Source organism: Odontesthes bonariensis, chromosome 11 (assembly GCF_027942865.1).
Source record: "Odontesthes bonariensis isolate fOdoBon6 chromosome 11, fOdoBon6.hap1, whole genome shotgun sequence".
Taxonomy (NCBI): domain Eukaryota; kingdom Metazoa; phylum Chordata; class Actinopteri; order Atheriniformes; family Atherinopsidae; genus Odontesthes; species Odontesthes bonariensis.
In genome coordinates, this window is record NC_134516.1 from 10910928 (window position 1) to 10923873 (window position 12946).

The following is a 12946-nucleotide window of genomic DNA, read 5'->3' on the forward strand; positions in this document are numbered from 1 at the left end:
CCCATTGTGCCGAGCTTGAATTTTTTTCGGCACAGATGGCACTGAGCCTCACACATTCTCCGGTACAGGCTGAACCCAGTCATATTTTGATTCATTGAGCCACAGTGGATTAAATCTGCACTTGCCCATCCCAAAGCTGCTGCGCGAGCGACGACATCGGTGGGTCAGCGGCGTAACTGTGCACGCTCTAGCGTAATGTGGCGATCTAGTAAACTTGGAAATCAGGATTTTCCGACCGCGTAGTTGAAACAGTGCATTAATGCCACCTCATGTCGGAGATCGATAGTCGGAGAGAAAAAAAAATCATTTTACAACGCAACATTTCATGTTTTGTTTTTTTGTCAGTGTTTTACTAAGTATACATTTATGTTGTTGAGCTGTACTATCATGCAGATAAGAAAGGGAAAAATTAAGACCTTTGAGAATGAAATTTAAGACTTGTAAACAAAATTTAAGACCTTTTCAAGGCCTTAATTTACGGTTATCAAATTTAAGACTTTTTCAAGTTTTTAAGACCCCGCGGGTACCCTGATCATACAAAAAAAAAAAAAAAAAAAAAAAGCAACAACAAAGGATCCAGGACCGTTGAGCGGCAAGAATCCCGTATCAGACGAGAACGGGACAACATTCCTCTCCCAAAGTGACCATGTTGTGAGCAATCAAATTCAAGATGAGCTGATCATTTTTTAACGCAACATGTCACTTTTCGTACCCTTATTCTTCTTAACACGGTGTATTACGTCACTAGTGCACGAGTACTGTTCTGTAAGTGCACCTTACACATACTTGCACTTCAAGTACGTGCCAGTACAAAGCGGGCTGCAAGCATATCGCTGGTACCCATCGGTGCACTTGTTTTGTAGTTCGCAGTACAGCTGTGTAACAAAATGAGATTGGATGTAAAGCGGTTGGGTGAAATTGACCAATCTCTGTCTTGCCATGTATGTACAATTATAAGCTAAATTCAGACATAGATATTGTGCATACGATGACTCTTTTTCACATTGAAAACATACGCTTGAGCTATACCGAAGTATAATTTTGCAAAATAGACCTTAACTCATAAATAAAAGAGGGGCAGTCTGTGGCGTAGTGGGTTGAGCAGGCGCCCCATGTACAAGAGGCTATAGCCCTCGCTGCAGCTGGCCCCGGTTCGAGTCCCGGCGGCCCTTTGCTGCATGTCGTTCCCATGTCTCTCTCTGCCTACTTCTCTGCGTACTTCCTGTCTCTCTTAACTGTGCTATCCATTAAAGGCATAAAATAAAAATAAAAATAAAAAACAAATAAATAACAGAGAAAATATTCTCCAAGATGACAAATTTGCCGGTTTACTTTCACAAAAACAAATCATCCTAAAAAAAAAACAGGATTTGAGGTTTGTTGCAAATGCAGAAAAGATAATCGCGACTGTGTGTATGTGTGCCTGTGTGTGTGTGTGTGTTCACGGTAAATAGTACTTACAGTGGGCCTCTCCCTGGACTGCTGGGCCACACTCAGGGGCTGATGGTGTTCCACGCCTGTGACGCAAACAAAGACACACTTGACGTTAACCGACAGGAGGAACCACTTTGCAAAGGTGACACACACACACACACACACACACATAAACGGGACAAATAGACAGTCCACAGGTAAGAACCGTAATGTTTGTTTCATTGCGTTCAGGCAGCAGACAGCTCGGCAAAAAATACCCCCGACACACATTAAGCTTCACGTCACACTTCAGTCACTCTCGCCCTTGCACGCGACGACCTTTTCTCCAAGCCATCTTACAGGAAAACACAGCCTTCAAACATGCAGCCATTTCCAGCAGTGATTTACCAAAAAAAGGCGGGAACAGTTCAAGAAAAAAGCACGGGAACCGGATTTTTTGGATCGCCACGTGATAAATTCCAGGAAGCATCGCTGAGCAGAAATAAAAGATGAACACGAGCAGGGATGAGCACTCGTTTGGACATGTGAGAAATAAAAGACACAGCAGAACAAAAACAAAACAAAAAAATGAGTTTGTCAACAATGGATTAGCAGCACATGATGTTTGCCAGCTACATTGCATCTGGTTGACTCCTCAAACGAAGCCATCAATAGAGAGAGTGAGCAAACCCTTCAATGCATTCTTTTTTTTTTTTTTTATATTTCCACAGCCATGTATTCAAACCCGATTGTCCCACGGAATGAAGCATTCGGGGATTCTGGAATTCACATAAAGATACCGTGTCGGCTTTAATCTTTGCTTACAATCTCTCTCTCTATCCACGGCGCTGATACCTGGTGAAAAGCGTTCACCTGTGGCCTTGCGTCTAGCAGAGCCGTGAAGCAGAGCGGGCCTAGGATGTCTGGCGGCCACTTTTGCGCCACTCTTTCGAGATGGAGAGCGACTTTGGAGGACTGACAGCCTATTCTGCTCAGCCCTCCTCACGCCTACTAGCAGAGAGGAGAGACAGGATTATACCAACATGTAAACCGCCGTTAAAAAACAAACCTGAGCTTAACATCGAGTTTTGACAATGAAAATGCTACTGAGCCAGTTAAAAAAAAAAACATATATTGGAAAAAAAAATTAAAATAAGAATAGTGAAACTGTTTTTTAGGTTTCTGGCTGAGAAATATTTAGTGAATACAGAATGGGAACCTTTTTTCTTCTTCATCTCCTCTCTTGGCGGATGGTGGGCGGGCGTTTTGCGTGACACTTTACAATCGGTCGCACTCCTTCCTCTGCCAGGACCCCGCTTAGCGGGTCTGTCCACCACCACAGGTGTGTTGGTAGAACTCTGGGTCTGAGGAAGAGCTTCGATTTGCTCAGTCATGATACTTTTGTCATCATCTGCAGTGGAGAGGAATCAAAAAAGGACTAATTCTCCACACTCCGTGCTCGCTCGGAATTAGCTTAGAACAAGGCACATCTAACAGACAAAAGCTTTCTTTTTTATGCTAACTGTAATTTTTTTCAAACGCTAAAACATTTAAACAAACACATCTAAGGCCTTTCAGAAACATTGTGCAAGTGATATATTTTAAAATTCTACCAGTTCTGGATACCTTGTGAATCCATCCAGGCACTGTCTGTCTCGAGGACGGACACATCCATGGTGGTTTCATCGTTAGCTTTGTCACTGGTCGCCTCCTGGTCAATTTCAACATCCATCTCCTTTCTCCCATCTCCTTCTTCCACAATTTCCTTCTCCCTACTCTCAACGACGCAATCAGAGCCAACTTCCTCCGATTCCTCCTCCCTTGTTTGGCCTTTTTTAACCTCTTCACCCTCTTCTGTCATCCCTTCCACCTTCTCTGCTGGTGAGTCCTTCTCTTCTTTATCCACGTCTCCGTCTTCACCTGCTTCCTCCGTCTGCTGCGATAGGTCATGGTCAGAGCATGGGGACAAGTGAGAGCTGTCGGTCGCTGGCTCCCCGTCGTCACTGTTTAGGGCACTGCGACTCCATTCTTCGGCTCCAGACTTTGGATCGTCTTCCAGCATCTGATCCCCGACCGTCAGCCTCACTTGCTCTTCTCTACTTTGACTGCCCTCTGCTTGGTCTGCCTTGGGGCACGAAAGCTCCTCGGCTCCCTCCATCATCTCTTGTGGTTCTTCAGCAATCTCAATATCGTCCTCTTCCTCCACTTGTGCTTGAGGTATAACAATGATTGGTGAGGACATTTGTGGCTTTGCTGAGCTTTTCGCCAGAGTCACTTCTTGTAACTGAATTTTAGAATCTTCCTCATCTGCGGGCTTTGCAGTGCTTCGATGCTCAGTGGCATCTGAGGACTCTTGCTTTTCTATTCCTTCTAATCTTATAGGTGTTTCATGCTCACATTGAATTGTTTTGTCATCTCCATCTTCTTTGCTGTCCTGTAAAGATTGAGATGTTGCTGAGGACATTCCTATGCTGGTCATATCTGGCTGATCGCTTTCATCTTCTGGATTTTTGTGCTCAGGCTGCAGCATAACTTTCTCAAACTCTGGTTTGGCATCAACCCTCTCGGACTCTAATGTGTCCTCTGGTGAGCAATCCTTTTTTTCCTTCTCTTTAGTGACTTCAGTTACTGAGGGTGCATCAGCTGGGGACTTGGGGGTAGAGGGAGTCGGGGGTGCTTTGCATCCAGTCTCTGCGGGAGTAAAAGTAAAGGAATTGTCTGGTGGGATAGGAGAAGCTTCTCTCGAGGGGTCTTTTTCAATATCCACCTCAGGGATTGCTTGGATCTTTATGTCCCCAGGCAGGCCAGTCTCCAGACGAAATTCAGTCAGTCTGTCTTTCGATGTTGTCATTGGGATTCTTAGGCGATCAGGTTTTATTCCGCTTGTCACTGCCCTTTCAAGAATCAGGGAAGTCTTTACTGGTGAATCTTTCTTTTCCAGTATTGCTTTTTGAGAGATTTCTGAGTCTATTTCTTTATGATCTTGCTGTATTTGTTTCTGAGCGTCTTCAACTTCCACGATGCCAAGGTTCTCCTCTACTTCACCCTCCATTGATGGGAAACGCTGGTGTGGAGAGTCCCCGGGACTGGGCACATCGGCAGGAGAAGGCATGGGTGCTGAACACTCACTGAAAACACAGTAGCCGAGTTCCTCCAGCTGACGTTCCCCTGCCACCATCCTTGAGGTTTCATCTGCCAAGGCAAGCTTGGCCAAAGAACTCCCCACCAGTGCTGATACATTGGCAGGTACTGACTTCCGTCTCATGTGGTCAAGCTCCCTCCTCTCTAGTGAGAGGCGAGGTAGGGCTCCAGCCAGGTCCAACATCTCAGAGAGGCTTACTGATTGTTCTAAACAAGATGTGTGCTTATCGGAAGGTGCTTCTGCCCTTGGCGCGATATCTTCAGGCGATGCGGTTGATGTTGGGGTAATGGAGACTGCTGGTGGAAGCTTGGGTGCTCGGGTCTCCACAGATGGAGTTAAGAGAGAAAGCTCTGATTCCTCAAAGCTTCCACTGATCGGACACAACCTCTCCGCGACGGTCCTTGACTTGTCTGCCATTACTGGCTGTCCAGCTGAAGACCCAACGGTTATGTTTAGGGAGAGACTTCTTTGCGCCAATGCCTTCTTACCAGGTGACGTCCTGACTTTTTCCTCTTGTTGTTCTTCCGGTTTTTGCGAAACAGTTTCATTTTCTCCACTTAACTTCGTATCTTCTGTTGTGCCGAGCTCATAATAACTTTGTGGTGACTCCTTCTCTTGGCTTTTTGAGGATGTCTCAAAGTAAGTTTCTGATCCTGAGTCATACTCCATTAGTATATCCGATGTGACTTTCGATGACATGCCCGTCTCTGGACTGGACTTCAAGATTTCTTGCCTCTGGTCGACTTTCGGAATGCTACCATCTTGGCCCTCCTTACTTATTGCCTCAGCTGGTCCCGTTTTTTCCTTGCATTCACTCATAAGGGCTCCTGAATCACACGTTAATAACGTTCCCAAATTTTCTTCTGCCTTCAGATTTGACGGGTCCTCTGTCAGTGAAGGTTCTCCGAGTTCTTTTGCTTTAGACTCCGAAATAGGGTGGCTTTTAGTAGCTTCTTCAATGAGATCTTCTCTCTCTTCGTAAGCCTGTTTACTTGAGGAAGCATCTGAAGAATCTTGCTCTTTCAAAGCGGGATGGGAAGGTTCATTCGAGGCAAGCTCTTCCCCTTCAGGTTTCACCCTCTCAGCAGCCACCTGTTCTTCGTGTATCGACGTCACGTCCCGCTCCTCTTGTTTCTCTGCAGATTCACAGGATGCCGTGCTGTCGCTCCCCTCCGGCTGGGCTGTGAGTTTGAAGGAAACCGTACAACCTTGCGTCGACCCACATCTGACAAAAGCTTTGCTTGCAGCATCCACAAAAAAGCTAGCCCATACAGTCAAGCCGATTGCCTTTTGCACATAGATACAGTAGCTCTCCATCAAGCAAAACACACAGCACAGTGTATTTTGTGACAGGCCACAACAGCACAGGAGGGGGTCACAGCATCAAAGATAGCGTGCAGAACTGGAATGAAGGAATGAGTTGCATGATGTTAGATAATGAAGAAATAATGGTAAACCAGCGATTGAATTCCTATTGCAGGGATAAAATAACAAAATCGACTACTTGTTCATACAGAAAATGTTTTATTTTATGTACTGATGTTAATGACTGTTTCTATTTCAAGTGTGGACATAGTGTGGACATAAATTCATCTTTATGTAGCTTAATAATGAGTCAATTTCTTTGGGGTACAATATCAATTAGTGTGATTACAAATTCATTTTAAAATTAAAAGTGTGTTTTACACAACAATAGGAAAACATCTTTTGCCTTGGAATGAAATGAAAATAACAGTGAAATCGAAAAGCGAGTGAAATACAACAAACTCAAAACACATTCAAGACTGATTTGTGAAGCACCCAAAAAGGTGGGTGTGCTCAGACACTGCTTCCCCCTCCCCCCCACACACAATATCCCAGCAAAAACCCACATAAAGTATACGGACAACAACTTCTGGCAACACTGACATTAACAATGACAGTTTCAACAGCGATAACTGAGCTTGCAATGTAGCTGGCAATGCTAAAGTGCAGAAATGATCAACTAGAATATGGTTGATTGGGCGTTCACGAAAAGCAAATGGTTATGTTTGGCGTGAATAGCATCAAAATGAAAATGTCACGTGGCAACTTCAAGGACTCAAGCTGAAGCTTAAGGAATTCAGAGCAACAAAGCGGCAGGAAGGCTGGCAGGAAAGCCTGAGCTGCATTACAATTTGTAAATCAAGAGCGGAGAGCTTTTGCACCCCTTTACAGAGCACAACAGTCCATGCATAACAGGTAATGGGCAAACGTTTGGTCACTCGCTCACTCACACGTACTTTCACGGAGAACAACGTCGATCGCTCACGCATACAGTGCCCTCACTCAAGCTGTAGTCAAAACCACACACACCTTGTTGTGATGGGATGTGTTCAACTTGATGACTTCCTCCATTAAGTGCCTCGGGAGTCTGAGCTTCCAGGCAGCCCAAAGACTGGGGCTCTGTTACATAATCTGTCTGCTCTAAGAGCGTGTCTCCTGGTTGCTTATATGCCACTTCCTCCTGGTAACTGCCGAGCTCCCCCGGAGCCTCCTCATCATCATCCTGCGGTTGACTGACAACCTCTACTATACCCTCTTCGAGCAGGGAAGGGAGACACACAGATGAGACAAATGGACGACAACAAGACTGCGCTTACATGGGTTGAGAGACACTTTCGGCTCGGATGGAGATGCATGGGCTGCAATCAACACACCTTCTCGCCGACTCATTGTCGATAAGCACAGAAACAACATTAACATAAAAGAGGCATGTCTAAAGAGATAGAAGGTTTCACATTTGATAAAGAATGGGATCTTACAACAGTTGTAAAACAACATATTTCAACAATAAAGAAAACATGCGTGTAATTTGTCTTTTAAAGATTACTGCCCATATTTAAAGATCAAAACTGATCAGCCTTGGAGTCTAACTCCACTTTCATAGGCAGCAGGTGGCGACGCTGGTCCATCTCCTGCAGGCTGGAAGGTAACTAGAAATAAAACTTGCAGCAGGTAACAGTTGGTTTTTTGCTAAGCCAAGCGCACCGATGCCATTGCCAGCTGCGTCCAAAATGGTCGAGTTGCGATCCACCCGAGGTCTCAAAGACAAATGGGCTGATTAAGCTTAACGCATTGGTTGTTGCGATAGTGAACTGGGATGCCAGCGCAGCACCAAGTGTGCTGCAGCCTTCATCCTAAACAGTAGATTTTGCCGTACAGATCCCTATAGAGAGTGACCTCCTTTCACAATCTTTCTTTCGGCGTTTCCATTTTTCAGACGACCTACTAAAAATCAAGAGGTGCACGACGGGTCGAAATGATCCCAGCGCACCAGGCGATGGGACATCCGTTTTTGGTCACGATGCTGTTCGCAAGGTCGAGAACAATGGTCGTAAACGTAGCCTAAACGGAAAGGCCGCCGCCGACTTCCACAAACCGTGACCTTGCCCGGTTATCTGGTTAACAGAGACTGATCTTTCAAAATAAACTATAGCGCCTTTAAACAGAGACAAGTAACCCTTGCCCGTGCAGTGAGAGTTAGCTAATCCAGACGTCTGTGATTGCGTGCCACATGCAAAATGAATGGCATGAAAACAGCATTGATCTCTGTGAGCAAAGAGCTGAACGTCATTCTGTGATTTACTTCTGGAGAAAATCAATAGACAGAATGAGCAAAGGAACAACGAATGAGATGCTGACATAGCAAAAGTAGACTAATGGAATAAAAGGGCTCCAGTGGCAGGTTATGTACTAATGCCTAAGGGAAGACTGTGTGTGTATGTGTTGGTTCTGTCCTTTAATCTAGGGTTGACTCATATCGTTGTGTGTAAGAATACTGAAATAATCGGGATGAACTAAAGAGTGAGCGGGACATCGGGACGTGTGGCACGTGCTTACAGGTGATACGTCGATCATCCGATGTGCAAAGAGGCAGAAAACCAGGAGAAGGAGGCTTGAGAGCGGTCTCTTAAAATCTGTGAGTTCGGGTGTCTTTGTTTTCGTGATATTTGTGTCACTCCCACCACCATTCACATCCTGGATGTTCTGAAGCGGTTTTTAAGTGTGTGTACCTTGTGCCACGGGCCCAATCTGCTCAGCGGATGGAGAGGGGGGAGGGGAGGGAGGCAAATTGGCTGAGTCATCCACTGTGAAGGGAGAGAAGAAAGAGAAAGAGACAAACCGGGGAGACGAGACATGGATGGGAGGAAGGAAATGAGAAACAAGTAACTCTGCTGGCCTTTTCTCTGTGTGTGGCCTCCCTCTGAAGAGCAGGGCATTTTGTTTACTGTCTACTGGAGGCAGAGGCAAATAGAGCACTACGTGTTCCTTTTCATGTATCCATAAGAAAATCCCCCTTATTTAGAAAGCATTACTATCATTAGCATCACTTCATATTTAATTTGATAGCCCATGCTTACTCACTCCAGGATCCACACAGCGAGCAAAAATTTGAAAGGAGACCACATTTGATGTCCTTTAGACCTGAAAGATTTCTGATCTACTCGCAGAAAACATTAAAAAAATGTGTTTGGTCTAACCCACAAGAGTCTGCCTTTGTGAACAGAGCTACTGCAAATTGCTCAGCACTCATTCATAGTTTGATCTGTCCCAACTGCCTAAAGGGGATTGATTGCCCTAGCAAGGCATCATGGAGCAAATGACAACACTCACAGCAGTAGACCCATCTGGCGGTGTGTGTGTGTGTGTGTGTGTACGCGGTCCGATCAATGTCACTGACACTACGCTGCATGCACATGCTTATGCGAGCACCTGCAAATATGTACCTACCTGTCGTTGCAGGGTGTGCAGCTGCCCCACCGTGGTATCCATTCTCCCTGTAGGCAGAGCTGTAGGTGGAGTAGTTGTTCTCGTCGTTCTCCTGGCCGTTTGAGGCCCAGTGCTCTTCTGGCTGCCTGCCGTCTGCCATGCCTGCCTGCCTGCTGGGAAAACCGGGGGGGGGGAGAGACAGGTCACCTGGTGGATCTGAGCCCAGACATAATAACGTGGAGGGGTAAATAAGAGGAGATGGGACCAGTGCAGGGAGGGAGCAATTCTAAAGATGCACTCCTCGCAGTAAAGCTTCACAAATCAGCCAGCAGAGGGAGTCAGGAGCCACGTCGTCTCCCCCTAACCAGCTCCGGTCTTTGTCTCAGCATCCATGTGCTGACACAGACCGTGTATACATTACTGGTTGTGAATCACAATCACGATTCACCGTTTTTCCCCGCTCTGTTTCACACCTACTGCACTCGTTGGGTTAAATATACTGACTTAATGGCACATCACTTGTGAATACGACAGTGGAAAGCCTACAAAATACTTATGGGGAAGAAAATGCTGGAAACCCCCCCACCCCACACACACACACACACACACACACACACACACACACACTGATGAGAAGGTTGTTACCGTGGCAACTAGAACAGGTCTTTTGCGGGTCCAGCAGATGGTTTTGATAGGCTCGCCCCATTTAGACAAAAGAAAAAATCTCCATAAACATGAATTTGAAAAACCAAATTCAAGACATAACAGGCAGCAGCCCCTATTCACTCCCACTGCTAATAATGCTACAGTCTCTTATTAATTAATAATTACATAAACGGGTTAAGCCTCTTAATTGATCAAAGTATCTGATTTCTAATTAAGGATGTACCCTCATAAAAGCAGCATGTTTTCCCTCAGAGAAAACACGTAAAAAAACTAGCAGGGGGCCATCTGGTGCCTGACAGCAAAAGCGCGTCATTGTCATTAAGCAGCTGCACCCAAATTAAGTCCAAGATCAACAGTATCAGCAGCAGAGTAAATACATCTATTCCCTAAAAAGTGGAACTATAGGCAGCTTTCTCTCTTAAAACATATTCCTGGCCTCTTGTCTCCTGCCCTGCAGAGGCGCACGGCAACAGTCTCACAGCGATCGTGGCTTATGTCTGCCGCAGTGAGAGGAGAAAAAAATATGGGAGGAGGGAGGAGGAGAAAGACCTACTGACACTCAAAGATACTGGGCCAAACTGTCTGAGAGGGAAAAATCTGAGCCCAGGGCTCAGTCACAAGCGAGTCTGGTCTCAGCTGTTGCTAAGGAAGAAAACTGGTGCGCTGACAGGCTGCCCGTGATGACGGTGGTTTTGGAACGGCATTGACCTGCTTTCGGCTGCTGTTTTGGCAATACGATGCCACACGTCACACACTGCCAGAACAGAAAGAGTTTTCTTCATCTAACTGAGGAGCACATGCACGCCACACCTTACCCTCATTAATTCAAATGCATAAAGGAAAAGGTACTGGTCATCCTTTGTTGGTTATGTTGGTGTGATGGTCTCACCTAGAAGCATACGGTTAAAAAAAAAAACACCTGTGAATACAACGGAGATGCTTTAGAGGTCACTTATATTATCATTACTTATGCCGCTATGGTGTAGGACCATCTGGCACAATAAGGACCTTTGTAATGAATAAATCTGGATCTAATTAATGTGCCAAAACGAAAAGGTTTACAACAAAATTCTTGTTTTCTCATGTTCAGTGGTGGCCTGCTTGAGTCTTAACCCATGTATGGTGTCCGGGTGAAATTGACCAGTTTAAAAAAAAAAAAAATTAAAAAAAATGGTATAAGTATAGGTTTATTCGACCTGAAACTCAATGGCCTTAGCTTATTTTCTGTGATAAACATTTATAAATGAAAAAAAAACAATTTTTTTACATCCTTCATGCGGTCTTCGGGTCAGTTTTCCCCGCTTACACAGACACACACAATGCTACATTATTATCATCAAAGCACAGAGTGCTCCTAAGCACTCTACACAGGGATGCAAGAAAAAGTAGCAGGGAGGACCGTTAGCCAGAGGTCATACTTGACTACAATGCCACCAAAGGAGGGGTAAACAACCTAGACGAGCTGCTGGCCTGCTACAGCTATCAAAGAAGAACGCTACAGTGGCCACTCGTGATCTTTTACAACATGCTGGATGTTTTAGCCTGTAATGCATCGATATAATATAAACACTAATAATAATAATGCATTTTTTCCAAGATAAGCATGATTTATGACACCCAAGTCTAGTGGATTTTTAACATCAATTAATACCTTATGACATAAGAGTAGTCACGCTTCCATTGTTAATTGTGTTCTAGTAGAGACTGATTGAATTCATTAAAAAATTATGTTTGAGTTGTTTGAAATTGAGATAAATATCACATATGTCAATGGTTTATTAAATAAAATTTTAAGTTAGAATTGTTTTTAAAGCCCCTAATATGTCCCGGGTCAATTTGACTCGAGGGACACCAGAGGGAAACTTTTATTTCAAATGTCAACAATCTTTTCAAATGTTACTCATGTAACTATCAGGAATGTTCAAAATGAACATCTTCCTGAAGCAATTTTAAACCAGATATACAGAAACAGATACAGTGGCAAAAATGTTTTGTGGCAGAAGCTAACACGCTTTTCCATGACTGTTAGCCAATAATCTGGCCATTTTAATGATTGTTTTTTAGCTTTTTGAGCTGCGTATTTTATGCTAATTCGCCTTTTTTCTCATAAGCTAACCTCGCCAACACTTTTTTTAAACTACCCACCGTTAGCGAAATATGTGAAGTGTTTGTAACTTTTAGCTAACTAAACAATATATACCTAGCCAATCACTTATATCTGGTTATCACTTTTAGCTCGTTTATGCATCACTTACTTAATTCAACGAGTCATTTACAAACGACGGGAGCTAAGTAGGCTTTCCAGATGCCAACCGAAGCCCTAAAACGAGACAAAATCCACGAAGAAGAAACGCCGTGAGAGCTAAACGGAAAAAAACAGGTGGAAGAAGATACAGACGGTCTTCCTTTGATATTGATGGGAAATTTTGGGGAGATAATCTGTACCCCGAACACTGAACTGCCGGCAGAGTGATAGATCTGTGTTATTCTGGTAGCGGTTTACGTTTAACCTGCAGGTGCCAACCAATCACAGTATGTGACGTCATCAAAAACAACCCCAACGCATTCATGGTGATTTCTGGAGATTTCAACCAACTCTCCCTCTCAATTACACTTACAACGTTTTAACACGTTGTCCTCTGCTCCACCAGAGAAAATAAACAGATGGACTTATTCTGTGAAGGTTCAGCTCAGGTCAACTCAGCATGCTCCTCTCCTGTCTCCCGGCAACACAGACCCCGCCGCCCTGAAGTTTACCCACATCTTCCTTGTCACACCTTCATAATGTCACCCTCCATCAGTCAACTTAACACAGCCGCACCAACATCTCCCCCCACATCAGGACACCTGAGACCTCCACTGCCTTCACCTACAGCCTATGTGGCCCCCAGCAGTCAGGTGACGAGAAAAAAGGAGAGGCTGAACCAGAACAGGGCTGCAGGTCCAGATGGTGTCAGCCCCGGGTCCTAAAAGCCTGTGCAAAACAGCTATGTG

At 44.8% G+C, this 12946-nt stretch overlaps 1 protein-coding gene across 15 annotated transcripts in view; it reads right to left on the reverse strand.

Annotated features, from left to right (window-relative positions):
• Nucleotides 1-12946, reverse strand: part of LOC142391618 (uncharacterized) — a 73813-nt gene that overhangs the window by 11802 nt on the left and 49065 nt on the right. For 8 of the 15 annotated variants that reach the window (XM_075477513.1, XM_075477509.1, XM_075477510.1 and 5 more), the window contains 7 exons: nt 9308-9459; nt 8590-8664; nt 6890-7114; nt 3040-5736; nt 2633-2824; nt 2239-2424; nt 1462-1517 (listed from right to left, as the gene is read on the reverse strand). In XM_075477513.1, the coding sequence (XP_075333628.1) occupies nt 1462-1517; nt 2239-2424; nt 2633-2824; nt 3040-5736; nt 6890-7114; nt 8590-8664; nt 9308-9446 (3570 nt within the window). In that variant the 5' untranslated portion in view covers nt 9447-9459. The remainder of the gene's footprint in view (nt 1-1461; nt 1518-2238; nt 2425-2632; nt 2825-3039; nt 5737-6889; nt 7115-8589; nt 8665-9307; nt 9460-12946) is intronic. The other 7 variants (XM_075477515.1, XM_075477523.1, XM_075477511.1 and 4 more) reach the window with 6 other exon arrangements.